General features: G+C 44.1%; 1 protein-coding gene across 1 annotated transcript; it reads left to right on the top strand.

Moving 5' to 3' along the window:
* The first annotated feature begins 8315 nt into the window (after positions 1 to 8315).
* slc6a4b (solute carrier family 6 member 4b) lies at positions 8316 to 18926 on the top strand. Its single transcript, XM_007901867.2, has 15 exons — positions 8316 to 8496; positions 8801 to 8888; positions 9160 to 9266; positions 10354 to 10488; positions 10988 to 11207; positions 11444 to 11582; positions 11941 to 12075; positions 13321 to 13424; positions 13822 to 13949; positions 14579 to 14691; positions 14945 to 15076; positions 15891 to 15990; positions 16556 to 16656; positions 17341 to 17508; positions 18307 to 18926. The coding sequence occupies exons 1-15, from the start codon at positions 8316 to 8318 to the stop codon at positions 18385 to 18387; spliced, it is 1932 nt and encodes a 643-aa protein (XP_007900058.2). The 3' UTR covers positions 18388 to 18926.
* Positions 18927 to 19441: the final 515 nt, after the last annotated feature.

Genomic DNA, 19441 nt, shown 5'->3' on the forward strand with positions numbered 1-19441 from the left:
GCGAGCTGCATCTCAGACAGTCAGACAGCGCTCGGGATCTGCTTACTTTGGCTACATCAACCTTATTGCTTGAGTAAAAGCGATGTGAATCTAGTGGCTTCTTGTTGCCCGGTTGTAAAGTATTAAAGGCGGTGTCTCGTTAAATGAATACCATCATTAATCCGGACGATAAGGCGCGATATCAATTGCAGGGATTATTATTATTATTATTATTATTATTATTATTATTATAATTATCTGGTTTCAGAGCTTTGCCTCCGGTTATGATGTGGAATGTGGTATTAAAGATCACTGAATAAACACTAAGAACATCACACTTTCTGAATCTCGCCTTTTCCCAATGGTATCATTGAAGGCCATTCCTGTGGTTTAATCAGAAACATGTGTCAGTGCCACTGCAATGCCTTAGCTGATAACTACTTTTATTAAGACATATTAACACTCTCCCAACTGAGAGATATGTATATGCCAGAACCACTACCCACGTAATATCAACGTCATTAGGGACTGTTGTATGTAAAAGCAGCCATTGTCTTCACGCAGTGCCCTGGATGTGTTAGGAAAAACTGGCGAAAGATCCAGAAATATAAAGTTAGCTACAGTTGCTACAGGCATGAGTTATGAAAAATAAACATTCACACAGCAGAACGGGCTTCCTCTGTCCTGTCGTTCCAATTCAGCAAGTGCTGTGGGGTGAATGGGGAATGAGCTGGGATCTCACCAAATTCTCCTGTCTAAGTTGTTCCCAATAACAGGTCCCCCATTAAGCGGTACATATTCTTTATTGTGTAATCCTGTTTATGTTTCCTATTTTGTTGCAGGTCCCTGTGTTATTTTTGCCAGTTCTATTCTGTGTTCAACCTCGAAGCTACAGGACCCCATGATTAGACTCCAGCAGTTACCGCAATGCACACTTTGGGGTCCTGGGAAAGGAGAGAGAGAGAGAGAGGAGGAGAGAGGGAGAGAGATATAATAATCCTTGTATTTGATATAGTGCTTTATCACGTGAAGGAGCAGTTGTCTGTGGACTCTTAATCAAGGATCCATTGCAAAATCAGGTGTCTGAGCTGAGCAAGAGAGTTGGGTAGAAATTGTCCACACACAGTGGCCCGAGTTTGTGACAGTAGCCCTCTAATGACCCCTTTGAGACTTCACTAGGAAAAGGTACAGGATGGACACATAACTTGATGGCAGAAGAGCTCTTCCAAAGAATAATGTAACTTTGACTTCCTAAGAGAATACTTCATCTCTACACCGAACAACCAAAGGAATTCCCTGTGTCAATCCTGATTAAATATCAACATTTCACCAGACCATCAGCTCTGACAGGTTAGGACCTCAAGCAAGTCTCCTGTCAAATGCTTTTTTTTTACCAATCATGAAGCTATGTGAAATTGGCCAAATTGACATGGTGAGTATGGAGCATTGACTGCATCTACCAGACATCAGCGTTAACCATGCATGGTGCCCACCAGGGGCTCAGCCCCATCATGTTCACCCACATTCACTTCATGCTGAGACTGTCAAATCAATGAAGCTAATATTTCTCAAGCCAGACTTTTGAAATCAACCCTACTAATGGCCAACATAATACTTGTGTGCTCATCATAAAAAAACCTAATCCTTACACTTGATGTAGTGCCTTTCCCATCAGAGGCATCTCAAAGCGCTTCCCAAGATATACTGTAAAGTGTTGCGATTTGCATCTTGTAGGCAAATATGGCAGCCAACTTACACACAGTAATTTAACAATCTTCAAGTCAATGACAAATCTTATTCAGTGGATTGTCAGCAGTGCACCGGGAGAAACTCAGCTAATCAACTATCAACTGGTTGACTACTTACTGCTAGGTAAACAGAGGCGTGTGGAGCAAGGAAACTTGCCCAAGATTGCTCCCTGCCTGGAAATCGAACCCAGGTCCTCTCGCTACAGGACTCCACGAGTGGAGTCGTCTTTGACGTCCACCTCAACAAGCAGATGGGACTTTGGTTCAACATCTCATGGAAAGGAACAAACAGCTTTGCTTCTCGACATCAAAGCAGAAACTTCTCAAAGCGTTTTTAAGAAAAGTTTCTCAGATGTTTGATGAGTGGTGGGAGTGAGATCATCCTGAGCCTCTGTGCCTTGTACCCATATGAATGGCCGTTTTTGTGACTTGCTTAGACCTAAAGCATTGAAACACCCTCCACAGTGAAGCAGAAACACAGCGTGACATGAGACTGAGATCAGGAAAGTGAGCAAAAGTATCAGAAGCCAAAGAAAACGAGAGGGGGTGATTACGTCATCTCAGCCTGTGATCAATGAACCAAAAAGCGAGAATGTAAGCCACACCCTGCATTTCACTAAGATAACTGAAGAGATTGATCTTAAATATGAACAAATTTAGATCAAATTGTCCAAAAATGACATCAATGATTTAAGATCTTGTAGTCTTAAAATTTCTTTTTTGGGGGGGCTATATTTTGTAAGTGTAACTTTGAGATGATAAAAAAATGATAATTTCCCCTGATTCAGCAACAGATTATTTATACATGACTTGGAGGGTTTGGACACTGTCTCCTCTTGTTTGTAAGTCACTCATCACCCAAAGAAGCCATGGTGTCCAATGTCAATTGGCGCCCAGTGTAAAAGGTTCTTTCCACTGAAGAGACCCAGCCCTGAAATGTTGCTTTCATTCTCTTTAGAAAACAAAGTGATCACGATAGAACTTCTCAAGATGATGACCGTCTCAAAGCGCTTCACGGAATATACTGTAAAGTGAATTGACTCTATATATTGTGGGCGAAACTCGCCAGCCAATTGCTGCACAACAGTATCCCACCAGGGGCAGTGGATTGAGTGACCAAATTATTATTTTTTTAGTAATTATTTTTTAAAGGAATTATTACCCCCTGAAAGTGATCCACCAATCAACTAATGACCAGGTTCTTACTTACTGATAGGTAAACAGAGGCTTATGGAGTAAGGAAACTTACTTAACATTTTGCCTCGCCAGGGAATCAAACCCGGGTCTTTTCGCTTGTGAGGCGAGCGCATTAACCACTATGCTATGGGACTCCAGATAAAAGGCAGAGACCTAACACTGGAGAAAAACAAGTGTAAAACGGCAGCCATTATATCCTGAGACTGATAACAAGAATCTTTTGATCCTTTCCAGTGGTCTAATATATGCAATCCGTTGATCACTGACTTTTCAATATCTCTGTGTTATGAGCTTCAAAAGTGCTGAATCTTTTGGAACCTTAATTTGTTAAAGGGCAAGTGGATTCATGAAATGCAGCCTAATCCTAAATGTAACTAAGGGAGAGATATCTGTGTATTTCGTCTTCTTTTTCCCAGTTTCTAGTTTGGTGGCTGGATTCTGGTTTAATCTGAGAGGGGTATTTTAGTGGGGGTTACAAACAGCCATGGAGTGAGGGACCGATTTTATTTGGGGGATTATTGGCTAGAACCGCGATAGAAACTTTTCAAGTAGTGCCGTGGGATCTTTAACGTCCACCCGAACAAGCAAAGACACGACCTTGGTTTAGCGTTTTATCCGAAGGACAGCGCCTCCGACAATGCAACGCATTCCCAGCGCTGCACTGAGGCATAAGCTCAGGCTATGTCAGTTCGAGTCCCGACATTGGGGGCTTGAACCCACAAGCTTCTGACTCAGAGGCGAGAGCGCTCCCACTGAGCCAGGCTGATACATAATGATACGAAATGTGAGTGAACGGTTTGTGGAAGGTGACATTAAACGTACCATCAGCCTACAGAGGTTATACGACCCTGACACCGTGCCTGGTTGGTTCACGTGATAGATAATTGAAGCACGTACACGGTGTTGCCACATAGCCTTATACAGTGGTCTTACTCAAGGTCTTTGCACAACGTCTTAGACATTCCAACCCTTTTCCAGACTAGAAGAGATGATTGTTAAAACCAGATGGTACCACTCTTCAGGGTCAGGTACGATAACATGACTCTGATATGAGTATGTGAAATTATAGCAAACAAAGAAAAACTGTTAATTGCTATGATTGGACGTGAAAATGCTGCAGAATTGTCAGGGATCATGGTAAGAAATAATCATTGGTTGTAAAATGCCACATAATCTGTTAAGAAAAAGAATATAACCCTTTGTTTTTATACATTCTTTGGAAGTACCATCTCGGGTGACTTGGGAACCTGATTGGGTGCTTCCCTTACCGGTAAGCTTGTAATTAAGCTTGTAATAAAGCTCGTAATAAAGCTCGTAATGAAACCTGTACTGATTACTGTTAATTGTTTGTGTGGTCTATGGTTTTTATTCCACAACAGGTTTACCATTAAAAGGTTGTGGGTACAAGCGCAGACAGATCGCTACTCAGATGATTTCACTCAGTGTTTTATTTTTAAAATTAATTACCGAGTCCTACAGTGAATTCTCTATACAACTTTCCACTGGCAAAAGGGATCCCTCCCTCTTTAAAACCAGGAAACGGGTAAGCTTAATTTGTTCAGCTTGTAAACTGCAAACAACACCCAACACAGCTCTGGAGGACGTCACTGGTTTAAAAATAACACAAGGGTGTTCGACAATGTAAACATTCATTCTTGAACTACTTTCATGTCCAAAGGCTTCACAGCACACCTGTAAATGCATCATTAACCAACTTCCTCTCACAACCCCAGTCATGAACTCATGTTATGGGCTATGAGTTTTACTGCTCTGCTCCTGGCACTCAGAGACGGAGTAAAACTCTTCACTGATAGCTTCACAGGTATCAAATCACAACTATTTAAGTCACACATCACGTTACTGGTCTGTAGGGCAGGATGGATCCCCAAGAGCGAGCAACAGGCTAGAATCTAACCAAAAAGCTCGGATGATTTATGTAGCTTATACATGAAATACATGAAATACAGAGTCCTGTAGCGTAGTGGTAGCATGTTTGCTTCGCGAGCGAGAGGACCCGGGCATAACCATAGACAAGTTATTTCACTCCACACGCCTCTGTTTACCAGGCAGGAAGTAGAAATCCGGTTGTTAGTTGATTGGCGGATCGCTTTTCTGGGGGTAATAATACAGATTGTTTTGATTGAAAAACAAAGAAAGTTACATCCACAGCCCACCCTCCCCGAATAATATCATTACATCAGCTCACATCCAAGCACCTATTACAAGTATAATAATCCTTGCATTTGATATTGTTGTATTAGCTCAGTTGGGTCATTTTTGGTGTTCGCCGTTGTAAAATCCCACAAATCTAAGTTTACCGGAGTTTGTCAAATCTAGTCTTCTGGAAATGAAGAGCTAATGAATAATTACTTTCTAATTAAAAAAAAATGTTCTATTTGGCATCAAGCCAAGCGTTAGATAGAGTTTAAGAATGAACTAAACATAGAGTTAAACACATCTTAAACAAATCAATGACTCTGTTCATTCACTAAATACATCCTGGAAGAAATAAATATCTGTCCATTTGCCCAGTGTGCTTCCCTTACATCGGAATCAGTTTTGATTTTTAAGTGTCATCTTTGCAGTTTTTGCTGTTGCATTTTTTTTCACATTATCTATTATGGTGTAAACTTTCTTGATGGATTAGTGAGGAAATTGAGGTGTCCCCTCTACCACCATTCTCTCTATATATATGTGTGTGTGTATTTATATATGTGTGTCTGTATCTGAATATTAAATATAAGATATATATCTTATATTGGATATTTATGTAGCCCTTCTACCTATATATATAGTATATATATTCTTCCAATAAAAATCGATGTGTAATCGTTAAAAGTAGCTTGCAGGAGTGTAGCGCCTTAACCTAAAGTTTTATTTAATGTCGGTTTCACTCATTCTAGGACTCGAACACAAACACACACACATGTATATTATATGTACATGTATCTCTCATACATGTACATTGTGGTTATTGTTGTTTTGCCCCTATGATGGGAGTAGCTGGGGGGGGGGGGGTGATTTAAACAAGTAATACCAGAGTTAAATTGTGCAATCAAACAGTTTATCTGGTTGTGAGGATAATAGAAACAGGCAGGTTTATAATAAAACGAGATGCGTTAAGAGAGAAGCAATAAACGGATGAATTAAGGGTTTGGAGTTTGCAATTTGTACTTCCTTATTAACGGTGTATCGGGCTTATTTGGATGTGACCGTCCATCCCTGTTTGTATTAAATCCATTCAGAGTGGAGTCCTGTAGCTCAGTGGTTAGAGCACTCGCTTTGCAAGCGAGACACCTGAGCTCAATTCCAGGCAGAGGGCAAAACCTTGGGCAAGTTTCCTTACTCCACACAGAGCCTAATAATAATCCTCCAAAACCAAAAACAATAATAAATTGGTCATTTTCAATCCACGACTGTTTGTGGGACATTGCTGTGCGCAATTGGCTGCCGCGTTCGTCCACAAATATACAGTCAATTCACTTTACATTATGTTCTGTGAAGCGCTTTGGGACGTCCTCCCGACGTGAAAAGCACTATACCAAATGCAAGGATTATTATTATTATTATTATTATTATTATTATTATTATTATTATTATTATTATTATTATTATTATTATTATTGTTATTATTATTATTATTATTAGAGAGGTCCACCTGTTATCTGATCCATTCGATTTCGATGCGATGCTTTGCTGGATCGATCGGTGGCGAAAATGCGCAGTGTGCGCTTCCCACGACACGTTAGCCCAACTCACCCAGAAAAAATGGGACCAATTTGGGTTGCAGTTGTAACCTGGAACTGTTTCCTTACTTCACACACCTCTGTTTACCCGGCAGTAAGTAGGAACCCGTTGTTAATTGACGGGTTGGATCGTTTTTCCAGCGGGTAATAATCCCCTAAAAAAAAGAGAGAGGGATGATCACTCAATCCACGACTGTTTGCGGGGACGCTGCTGTGCGCAATTGGCTGCCGTGTTTCGCCCACAAAATATCCAGTCAATTCACTTTACCGGTGCGTTCTGTGAAGCTTTTGGAGACGTCTCGAAGACGTGATGAGGCGCTCTATCAAATGCAAGGATTATTATGGTTATTTTAAAAAAGGATTATTCGCATCACGTACGACCGTTTCATACTAGTTTTGATCCTTGTGATTTAAATGCCAGGTTTTGCGAAGGCGTGGTATGCTGGTTACAATGGGTCGAGCTAAAAATTCAAGGGTGGAAACGAAATAACGGGGATGGGAGAAAAATAGGAACTTTCCTAATAAAACCTGCAAGTGGAGGGGAAAAAAATCCCCTCTAAAACCCTGTACTGTAGCCTTTTTGTTAAGGATAGGACACAAAACGGGAAGATAGGTGCCTGCACTTGATTCCAGTTGCCATGGTATTCACTTCCAGAAACCTTTTTAGTTATTGTTATCTATTTTCCTCTAATGCACACACAGACACACACACACACACACACACATACAAAGACACACACCCTTCTCAGACAGATTTCAATTTAATTAGGTTGCGAGTATAACAACCCACATTCGCCGACTTGTTCATTGCCAAATGCTGTTTAGTTTGTTACTGTACCTCTTTCCCGCTAATGCACCCACACACACTCACCTCAGTCAGACTTTAATTCAACTTAATTAAGCATCCAGCCCCCGTTCGCCTACTTATTTATTATTAAATAGTATTTAGTTTGCAAGCCACCATCAAGAGTTAAGTAAACTGGGCACAGGTTTACGCTGGAAAAGAGAAGGTTGAGAGTCAATGTGATTGCTGTTTTCATGATTATAAAAGGACTGGATAATGTGAACAAAGCTGTTTTATTTTGCCCAGAACAGTAGAACCAGGGAACACGGCCTGTGATTGATTGAAGGGGGATAGATTCAAAATCAAATCTGCGTGAGTACTATTTCAGTGGGCAGGTCGTAAACGTACGGAACAGACTCCCCGGGGAGAGGGAGGGAGCAGAAAATATTGATCCTTTCAAAAACAAATGAGATAGATTTCTGTTATTCAATAATATCATGGGATACGGTAACAATAACAATCCGTGAAGTTGATATAGTGCCTTATCGCTATGTCTGTTAGATGTCTTAAAGCGCTTCACAGTATATAATAATAATAATAATAATAATCCTTGCATTTGATATAGCGCTTTTCACGTCGGGAGGACGTCCCAAAGCGCTTCACAGAACACACCGTAAAGTGAATTGACTGTATTTTGTGGGCGAAACCTGGCAGCCAATTGCGCGCAGCAGCGTCCCACGCACACAGTCGTGGATTGAATGACCAAATTATAACGGAACATAACATGTAAGAGCGGGAGTTATAATAATTATTATTATAAGTGTACAGTTCAGGACGGGACATGTGCACACGATTGCCCGGATGGCGGAAGGCAAACTGGATGGACCTCGGTCCTTCCTTCGTCCCGCAAATTCTTACGAGTTCAGAGGCACAGGACCCAGAGATTCGTCTAATTTTCGTTTGAAAGAAATTGCAGTCCAATTTGCACTTCCAGCTGTTGCTGCAGATGTTGTTCGCTGTGATGTTGCTGCAGTTTGCAGAAGTGACTGACCCATCCGCGCGTCACACTGTCATGGAAACCCGTTAAATACATAAAAACGCTTTGCAAAGAGAAGGGGAGGGGGAAAAAAACTGTAGGTCTTCATCGGTTTCCCTTTTACATAGTGGGAGGGGAAGAGAGAGGGAGGGAGGGAGGGAGGGGTGGAGGGGTAAGTCATGGACCAGGATCGGTTGGAAGACGAGGGTCTGGGTTTGCATTGGCTGAGGAATGGGATTGGAACCCACTGGTAGATAGTTGGAGGGAGGACAGATGGTCTGATCCAACCTTCTCACTCTGCGCTATAAAGCACCAAACTTGGACCTCTTGGAGTCTCCTCCATCACCAGCCAGGACTGTGCGCTGGTACCCAACTGGAGGAGATGGAGAGGAGCAGCAGTGGGCAGCAGCGGGAGGAGGAGGAGGAGGAGGAGGAGGAGGGTCGCATTGGAGACCCAAAGGATCCCTCTCCCCTCGCCTCCAACGGCAGATCCGAGCAAGGGAAGCTTTCCCCGGGGGAGAACGGCCCCCTGATGCCGACCAGGGGGGTCGAGGATGGGTCGGGCGGTCTGGAGGACGAGCCCCGACGTCCAGAGCGCAGCGCCTCCAAAGCCAAGGGGTCCGCCCAGGGCGCCCCCCATCCCGGGTACCAGTGCCCACCGACCCGCAGGGACAAGTGGAGCAAAAAGATGGACTTCTTGTTGTCTGTCGTAGGTTTTGCAGTGGATTTGGGCAATGTTTGGAGGTTTCCTTACATCTGCTACCAGAACGGTGGTGGTGAGTGCACACACACACACTACACTCTCTCTCTCTCTCTCTCTCTCTCTGCTCCTGGTAGAGATGGTCATGAACTTTTTCTTTCTCTCCTTTCCCTTCTTCTTCTTCTTCTTCTTCTTCTTGTTACAAAAAAAAATCTGATTTAATAGGGGATAAATTCGCCCATTCAACGCGTGTTCCACTTCCATCGCAATCCGTCGATGTCCCCTTTTTTTGTGGTTGTTGTGCGTCTGTCTCTGTTGTGAGCAAAACAGCGCTGTGGAGTCTGTACTTTTGTCGATCGTCGTAAACTTTTTTTTTCGCTCAACAGCAAAAAATAGAGATTTTATCCCCACCCCCTCCAACCCCCTCCACCGCCCCCCTCCCACCAAAAAAAAACAGAGAGAAACTAAATAATGCGACAGTTTTATTTAAATCTGGCGATTTCCTTTACAACTGACAGCAAAACCCCTTTTGGGAAGGACACACTTCGTAATTTATCGATGGTCATAATTTTGTTTCTTAAAAAAATAGAGTGAAACCCAGAAAATACGCAGTCACTCCACTTTACAGTGTATCGCGCGAAGCGCTTTGAGACGTCCGAACGACGTGACGAGGCGCGACATCAAATGTAAAGGTTATTCATTCCTCTGATGTTCCGGTTTTAGTTGCCAAAAAGAAATGTCAAGAGTTAGTAGACATCAACAGGTCTCTTCAATTGAAGTCTTTTTAAAAATGCTTCGTTTGTGTTTTCTGTTCGAATGTATGTTTTTAGAAACGTTTCCGCTTTGCTTCAAATATTATTTTTATCGCGTTACATTTTTCTTCTCTTGGGTTCCCTTTTTTCTCATTACTTCACAGAATGCACTGTGAAACGGGCGAAACGCGGCAGCCCACTGCGCTCGGCAGTGTTCCGCAAATGGTCGTGGGATTAAGTGACCAAATTATTATTTTTTTTTTAAGGGGTTATTCCCCCCGGACAGCGATCCGCCAGTTGACTAACAACCGGGTCCTACTTACTGCTCGGTAAACAGAGACGTGTGGAGTAAGGAAATTTACCTAATTATAACTAATATTAATCGTATTGTTGATCTGTTCTTAACTCCAGGTGCATTTCTAATCCCATATACCCTGATGGCAGTGTTTGGAGGAATCCCTCTCTTCTACATGGAGCTGGCGTTAGGACAATTCCACAGAACCGGAGCAATTCCAGTCTGGAAGGAAATATGCCCAATATTTAAAGGTGAGCGCTTAATGGGAAAACAGCCTTTATTATGGTCTATAGAATCACAATGGATATTATGAAAAATACATGTAAGTTAGGTAAAATCACTGAAAGGATTAGAGAACATCTTTACTGAAGTTACGTGTGTAGGATTAAATGTCATCAAAATGCTGAGTTTAATCCTTAGATTGCCAGTGTTAGTAAATTGAAATGCATTGAAGGGCAGTAAAATGCCCCAAATCTTATTTGCTTCCATGAACTACAGAACTTGCGTGAAATCCCTCCAAAAAAAAAATGTGGCCACTCAATCCGCGGTTGTTTGTGGGACACTGCAGTGCGCAATTGATCTTTGAGCTCGAATGGCAAACCGTTGCCGGTTATTTTCCTACTTGTTGCTTAGTGAATTTGGTGCTTCTTTCGACAATTACTTAACTTATTTGACAATAATCTTAACTCTACAGGAGAACTAGCCATATTCTCACACAACTCTACTAACATCAACCATTGTCCTTTATAGGGATTGGGTATTCTATCTGTATCATAGCACTGTATGTGTCCTTCTACTACAACACCATCATAGCCTGGGCTCTCTACTATTTCTACTGCTCCTTCACGGCCACTTTGCCTTGGACCAACTGCGACAACCCTTGGAACACACCCAACTGCACCAACTACTTTGGCAAGAACAATGTCTCCTGGAACAACTTCTCCAAGTCTCCAGCCGAAGAGTTCTACATGTAAGTCTATGGACCGTGGGACAGATTTCAAAGGGATGGAGGGCTGTAGAGTAAAGCCAGCGCACACTGTATGAGCGAGTTTTAAAGCTGTTTCTTTAGCCTGTGTAGTGGCAGCTCAGCGTTCTCAGGGACAAATGCCCTCGTTGCCTGGGTTTTGCCCAGGGCCAGGGCAATGTTGGTGTTGTTCATCTGATCCTGTCTTTGTGATCCTGTCTCTCGTTTTTGTCAATCCGCAGACGGAATGTTCTGGAGATCCATGAATCGAAGGGGCTGGGTGACGTGGGCGGAGTCCGCTGGCAGCTCCTCTTGTGTCTGTTCGTCATCTTCACCATCGTTTACTTCAGTTTATGGAAAGGAGTCAAGACCTCAGGAAAGGTCAGTCCCGGAAGACACGAAGGGTTTCCATTCACCACAAGCTGTTAAGAAGCCCTCGGACGTCGCACTGTAGTGAGGTGTCACAGAAACAGTGTGTTATAGAGAGGGTATAACAACTGGAACGATACCCCAGAGTCCCTCTGACTCACGCCCTCTCTCCCCCACGTTCAAAGCCGTGCTAAGACTTATCCCCTTGCCTGCGCTTTCGGTCATCTTTCCACTCCCCCTGGCCTCTTCGGCTCCCCCCAGCTCGGGTGCTCAGCTAGCAGGGTGAAGCACTTTGAGACGTCCTCCCAACCTGAAAGGCATTGTGTCAGTGTAAATCGCACTGTATTAAAGGCTTTGGCTCCCGTTGCAGGTGGTTTGGGTCACAGCAACATTGCCATATCTGGTGCTCTTCATCCTCCTGGTGAGAGGAGCCACACTCCCTGGGGCTTGGAGAGGCGTTGTCTTCTACCTCAAGCCAAACTGGGCCAAGCTGCTGGACACAGATGTGAGTACTGATCCGATAATAATAATCCTTATTATTTGCATTTGATACAACGCCCTATCACGTCGTTGAGATGTCTAAAAGCGCTTCACAGAATATACTGCAAAGTGAATTGACTTTATATTTTGTGGGCGAAACGCAGCAGCCAATTGTGCACAGCAATGTCCCACAAACAGTCTTGGATTGATTGACTAAATTTTTTTTAAAAAAGGGATTAGCGAACCCCCAATCGACTAACAACCAGGTTCCTACTTACTGCTTGTTAAACAGAGGCGTGTGGAGTAAGGAAACTTGCCTAAGGTTTCTCCCTACCTGGGAATCAAACCTGTGTCCTCTTGCTGTTTCCTACATTGCTGGTGTAACGCATGTTATTTTTACTTTTATTAATAAAATCCTGCAGTGTATTTATTCACAAACTATGACTGTCTGCACCAGAGCATATCATATTAATATTATTATAAATATTAGCCGGTTTAAGGCAATTGCGCCTTCCTCATTCGCACCTTTTATGGTTGTTTAGCTTACAAACATCTGTGTATACGTGTATGTGTGTAGGGAGGGCCTTATTTCCTTTGCCTCCCCCCCTCCCCCACCGCATAACTACTTCTTTAGTTACAGATGAGCGCTAGTCATGGCAATTGGGAATTCTGAAAGGTTCTAAAAGGTAAAGGAGTTTATTATTCCATCAAAACAAATAGATGTCTCTTGTAAATGGAAATGAGTTATTGAATTACGCATCTGATTAATGCAGAACCCTTTTGTTCTGCACGTCGTGCTTTGTGCTGCCTGTTTCTAATAGATTCCCTTCCAATACATTTGCTTTCTGTAATTAAAATATGCTGCCAAGGATTTCAACCTCACAGACAACCTGCTGTAAATACAGATGATATCTGTCAACTGGCACGTGCAATAGCCCCTGGATATTTGTGAGATTCTCAGTGCCCACTCTCCCCGCTTGCCGGTGCATTATTATGTATTCAAATAAAATTATAATTCAGGTGTCTTTGTAAAGGGCCAAGATTCGCCCGCAAAATAGACAGTCACTTCACTTTACAGTATATCCTGTAAAGCGCTTTGAGACATCTCAACGACATGAAAAGGTACTATATCAAATGCAAGGTTAATTATTATTGTATATAATTTAGAAGATTGGTGAAGAATCACTGAAAATTTCCTAGTCGTGTGATGTATAATTGTAGGCGTCCTGGGAAGTAGGGGCTCTATATCTGACCTGTCTCCTTCCTCCAGGTGTGGGTTGATGCAGCAACTCAGATCTTTTTCTCAATGGGTCCTGGATTCGGAGTCCTCCTGGCGTTAGCCAGCTACAACCAGTTCAATAACAACTGTTACCGGTACGTGGCATGTCAAGTGTTAATCGGCGCTGGTTGTTATGAGGCGTCTGCGTAACACTTCACAGTAAATGTCCTGTGAATCACTATGAGGCGTCTCGACGGCGTAATAAGGTGTTATATCAAATGCAAGGATTAGTTTTTCTTAATGTTAAAATTAAAAAGGATAATAATTCCCGCATTTGATACGACGCTTTATTGCTCGGTATCAAAAAATGGTAAAACATTCACGGGTTGTGATACTGTGCGCCTTAAACAGCCTCTGATGAGATCGTTGCAATCCCAGTGGATGGATGATGTGATGTGAATCGAGATTATATTGATGTGGTGAGGTCATTGGCGTTGTATTATGGTTTTGCAAATTAGACTTAAAAATAATTTTCTCTCTCTCTCTCCGCAGAGATGCGATCGTCACCAGTTTAGTGAACTGCCTGACCAGTTTCCTGTCGGGCTTTGTGATCTTCACGGTGCTCGGGTACATGGCAGAGATGCGGAGTGTAGAAGTTGAGGACGTGGCAAAGGACAAAGGTACGTTACAGTAAAGGCCAAGTGTCCGCACGTCACTTTCCCCCCCGCACTGCCCCACACATCACACACTGCCCCTCCCCCTCACACACTGCCCCTCCCTCTCACACACTGCTCCTCCCCCTCACACACTGCCCCTCCCCCTCACACACTGCCCCTCCCCCTCACACACTGCCCCTCCCCCTCACACACTGCCCCTCCCCCTCACACACTGCCCCTCCCCCTCACACACTGCCCCACACATCACACACTGCCCCTCCCCTCACACACTGCCCCTCCCTCTCACACACTGCTCCTCCCCCTCACACACTGCCCCTCCCCCTCACACACCCCCCCCCTCACACACTGCCCCTCCCCCTCACACACTGCCCCTCCCCCTCATTACTCCTGATCTGTGCCCACATATCAACCCAAAATAAAACCAGTCACTTGCTTCTTGGCTGTTTGTGGGACATTGCTGAGCGCAAATTGGCTACCGCGTTCATGCACAGAATACTCAGTCACTACACGTTACAGGAAATCCTGTGAGGTTCGCGTTCAGACATGTTCCCAACCTGAAAGGCGTTACGCCAAGTGTAAGAATGATTACTATTAATATTAATATTGATATGACCTTCCTGTGTTTGCTGTAGGTTCCAGCCTCCTGTTTATAACCTACCCTGAGGCCATCGCCAATATGGTGGGCTCCAATTTCTGGGCCATTGTCTTTTTCCTGATGGTGATAACACTGGGACTGGACAGCACAGTAAGTGAATAAACCAACTGCTGAAACCCAAACCAGGGCCAGAATCAGAGGAAGCGATCAGTCTGAACAGAACCCGGAGTCTGCAACCAACAACGTGCACAACAGAAAAAAACACGCACTCGCCCACAAAATATACAGTCGATTCACTTTCCAGTGTGTCCTGCGACGACCTGATAAGCCGCTGTATCGAACGCAAGGATTATTATTATTATTGTTAGTGTGACTTTGGCTTTGATTTGTGTTTGCTCAACAGTTTGGAGGCCTGGAGGCCATCATCACGGCAGTGATAGACGAATACCCCCACCTGTTTGCTAAAAGGAGGGAGCTGTTTGTCCTGGGGCTGGTCATTGTGTGCTTCTTGGGGTCACTCAGCACACTGACGCGCGTAAGTGTGTTCCAGCGCTCCGAGACATTCCGCGCTGTATAAATGCGTCAGAAGGTCGTGGGTTCAAGCCCCACTTCGGGACTTCAATTCACATAGTCTCAGCTGACTCTCCAGTACAGCGCTGGGGCTGTGCTGCATAGTCTGGGGTGGCGTCCTTCAGACGAGACGTTAAACCGAGGTCCCTCCTGTCTGTTCAAGTGGATGTTACAGATCCCATGGCATTATTCGAAAAGAGAACAGAGTTTCTCTCTCTCCCAGTGTCCTGGCCGACAATTCCCCCATTTATTTCATTTCATGGGCTGTTGTGGGATATTGCTGTGAGCAATTAAGCTGCTGGTTCACCTACAAAATACACAGGCGCTCCTTTTCACAGTAAATCTTGTGAAACACCTCAGGACGGCCTCCCGACATGAAAGGTGCTGTACCAAACGTAAGGATTTTTATTGACCTGAGTCAAGTGACATCGGGCAAACCTCCCGCTAACATTTTTCAGCTGAGGCACGGTATTGCATTGAAACTAACTTCCCACCTGTCTGGGCTGGTCAATGCCCTTGACGTGCACCCGAGTGAGCAGACAGGACCTCGGTTTAATGTCACCTCCTAATGACGGCACCTCGGCAATGCGACACCCACCCCCATCCCCAGGACTGCATTGGAACATCAGCTTAGACTGTGTGATTCCATGTCCCGATGTGGCACTTGAACCTCACAACCTTTTGACTCCGAGGTGAGAGTGCTACCATGGCGCCAAGCTGACATTGTGTTAGCCAGGACATTGCAAGCTCCATTAATGCGCTGTGTTTGACTCCCTCAGGGAGGAGCGTACGTGGCGAAGCTGCTGGAGGTCTTCGGATCGGGCTCCTCCATCATCGCTGTGGTTTTGTTAGAATCCATTGCTGTGTCTTGGTTTTATGGTAAGTGTCGGTGCCTTGCCTCAGTCCCCTCCTTCCCTCTCCGTCCACAATTAGATGTCCTCGCAAGGTAAGAGGCGCTATACCAAATGTAAGGGTTATTAACATCACCCCACCCCTTGGAACTCCCTCTCTCCCTCTACCCCTTATTCGCATCCCTCTCTGTCTTTACATCTGCCTTAGAAACCTACCTCTTTGACCACAGTCTCAGGTGGGCTGTTTGTGGGACATTGCGTTCATCTACTAAATACATAATAACTGCAGTGAAAATCCTGTGAAGTGCTTCACCAATGTGATAAGGCACTATATCGAATGCAAGGATTATATTATAATAATACGGTATATATGTTACACTGTATTACAGTGGGGTTGAAATGTACACTGGGGTTATTATCAATGTTTAACAGTGGCTTTGAACTAATTCGCCCACAGATATACAGTCAGTTCACTTTACAGTATATTCTGTGAAGCGCTTTGAGACGTCTCGAAGACGTGATAAGGCGCTGTATCAAATGCAAGGATTATTATTATTATTAATTCCCAGTTTCTCTCTCTCTCTCTCTCTCAGGTATCCAGCGTTTCTGCGATGACATCCATGCTATGTTGGGTTTCTCTCCGGGAATGTTCTGGCGCATTTGTTGGGTGGCCATCACACCCGCTTTCCTCGTAGTGAGTAACCGGATAGGTTTCTGTGGACACATAACAGGGAGTGGGAGAAGGAGGGAGAGAGAGGGGGGAGAAGGGGTTAAAGGAAGGGAAGGGGAGAAGGAGAGAGTGGAATCTGTACAAAGATCAAACGTGGAAAATATGGACTCTGTGGGTAATCTGTAACAGCAGCAACAACAACAAAACTATATTTAAATAGTAATCAGGTGGGCTGTTTGTGGGACATTGCGTTCCTGCCCCCAGTGACTGATCTGCCCTTCCAGGTCCCTCCAATGAGCCAGACTGGCAGTGCCCTGGAATACTGTGGACCTGCCTGGCTCAGGAACCAGACTACCGAGACCGCCACAGACGGCTGGCTCGACTCCCACATCCCGTGGCCAAGCAAGTCACCTTGGAGCCGGTTCAGCTCCAACGAGACCCCACTTACCCCCCCCCCCCCCCCCACCACCACCCCGAGGAGGATAGCCCTAGTAGGTCATTCGACATCCGACCAGGCATCATAAAGGAAGCCACAAAAGAACAGGCTCGACAGTGGGATGGGAATGGGACACTGGGGTGTGATCATCAAAGGCATCAGGCTAGGAAGATAAAAAAAAAGGCGAATAGGAGGCCGGATCTGAGCCAGCAAACTCTTTATTGAAGAGGGTTTGCTTGGTGGATTGACCTAAATTTAGTTGTTTTGTGCAGTTCATTACAGTGAGCTCTCTCGTGTACCAGCCTCCTCTCAACCTGTTTGGCTACGACTATCCTGACTGGAGTATAAACGTGGGCTATCTGATTGGCGCTTCTTCCTTCATCTGGATCCCATTCTACATGGTGTATAAACTGCTGCGGACTCCAGGATCTCTTAAAATGGTGAACATCTCATCTTCACATACACACATCTTCAATGTCCTCTCTCTCTCTGTTCAGAATGCTCACCATAATAATCCTTGCATTTGACAAGGTGCCTTACCATGTCATTGAGACGAATCAAAGCACTTCACAGGATACACTGTACAGGTGTCATCCTTCAGATGAGACGTTGAACCCAGGAGGTGCCATCTGCTTCTTCAGGTGGATGCGAAAGATACCGTGGCACTATTGAAAAAGAGAAGGGAGTTTCTCCCTCCTGGTGTCCTGGCCCACTATTCCCCAAATAAAAAATAGGCTGTTTGTAGGACATTGCAGTGTGCAACTGGCTGCTGTATTTCGTTCGCAAAATGCACAGTCAACTCATTTTACAGTGTACCCTGTGAAGCGCTTTGAGAGGTCTCAACGACGTGATAAGGTGCCTAATAATAATCCCTCCAAAAGACAAAAACAATAATAAATTGGTCATTTTCAATCTACGACTGTTTGTGGGAGATTGCTGTGCGCCATTGGCTGCCGCGTTCGCCCACAAATATAGTCAATTCACTTTGCAGTGTGTTCTGTGAAGCGCTTTGGGATGTCCTCCCGATGTGAAAAGCGCTATATCAAATGCAAGGATTATTGTTATTATTATTATTATTATCATATCGAATGCAAGGATTATTATAAAATTATAGTATACCCGTGAAGCACGTGGAGATGTCTCAATGACGTAATATGGTGTATATCAAATGCAAGGATTATTATGACAATTGACGGCAAAGGTGAAAATAATTGTTTCTTTTCATTTTGGACTTGCAGCGGTTGGCTGTCTGCATTCACCCAGAGAAAACAGCCCACGACCAGAGGCCAGATACACTGTGTATGAATACCATCCCTTAAGTTTCCTTGGACGATGAAATCAGAAACCTGACTTTGGGACTGAATAGATAAAGAGAAACAAAAATGACTGGAACAAATGGAAGATGTAAACGTGACCCGAAAGGAAAGCGCAACACCATAACAGAGTGCAGCTCCCTCTGCCGTACTTAACACAGCATCTTCAGGGGAACAACAAAAAAAAAGGGGGGAGAAAAAACAGATCAAGGAGTGCTGTGAATCTACATGAAGCTGGAGAAGGAACAAGAGGGAGATTCGCACATATTACCCATTGTGTGTTGCCGATCACTTGCGCAGAGGGCAGCGCCTATTATTGTCGTCTGTGCAGTTCTTGTGGGAGAAAAAAGGGAGAAAACAAAATGTTGCTGGGGTGAAGCTGAAATGTTAATAATAATCTGCTGACTCGGCAGTAATCACCGGCGAGGAAATCATGATTTGTGAATTGCACAGGCAGGTGGTATTCAGGGTTTCACGCTGGGTACGTCTTTTGAGCTACAGTAAATTCACTTTACAGTGTTCTGTGAAGCGCTTTGGGACGTCCTCCCGACGTGAAAAGCGCTATATCAAATGCAAGGATTATTATTATTATTATTATTACTATTTTATCATTGTGCGCTCGAGCTAACAATAGAGCTAACCTGGGTTAGGATTCCCATCCATCAGCATCAACAACAATAACGACAACAGCAAATTACGTTTGTAATTTGGTGGCACAGCGATTCTAACAGTGGGAATCAATTGCCAGACGCTGAGAGCCGAACTTCAATCGTGTAAAGTACAGAACCCCGCCTGCTGTTAGTCTAACGATAGTGCACGAAAAAACAGCCACAAAATACGCAGTCCATCCATTTTACAGTATTTTCCGTGAAGCGCTTCGAGACGTCTCAATAGCGTGTGAGGGAGCGATATCAAATGCAGAGGTTATTATTATTATTATTATTATTATACAATTTCAGTAATACACCGCCTTACTGTGTCCATATTACGGCGCGTGTGAAAAAAAAACCCGTCGATAAGATCATGTTATAAATTTGCCTGCAGAGAATGTGCTCGTAAG

The sequence above is a fragment of the Callorhinchus milii genome, unplaced genomic scaffold, assembly GCF_018977255.1.
Source record: "Callorhinchus milii isolate IMCB2004 unplaced genomic scaffold, IMCB_Cmil_1.0 Scaffold8, whole genome shotgun sequence".
NCBI lineage: Eukaryota > Metazoa > Chordata > Chondrichthyes > Chimaeriformes > Callorhinchidae > Callorhinchus > Callorhinchus milii.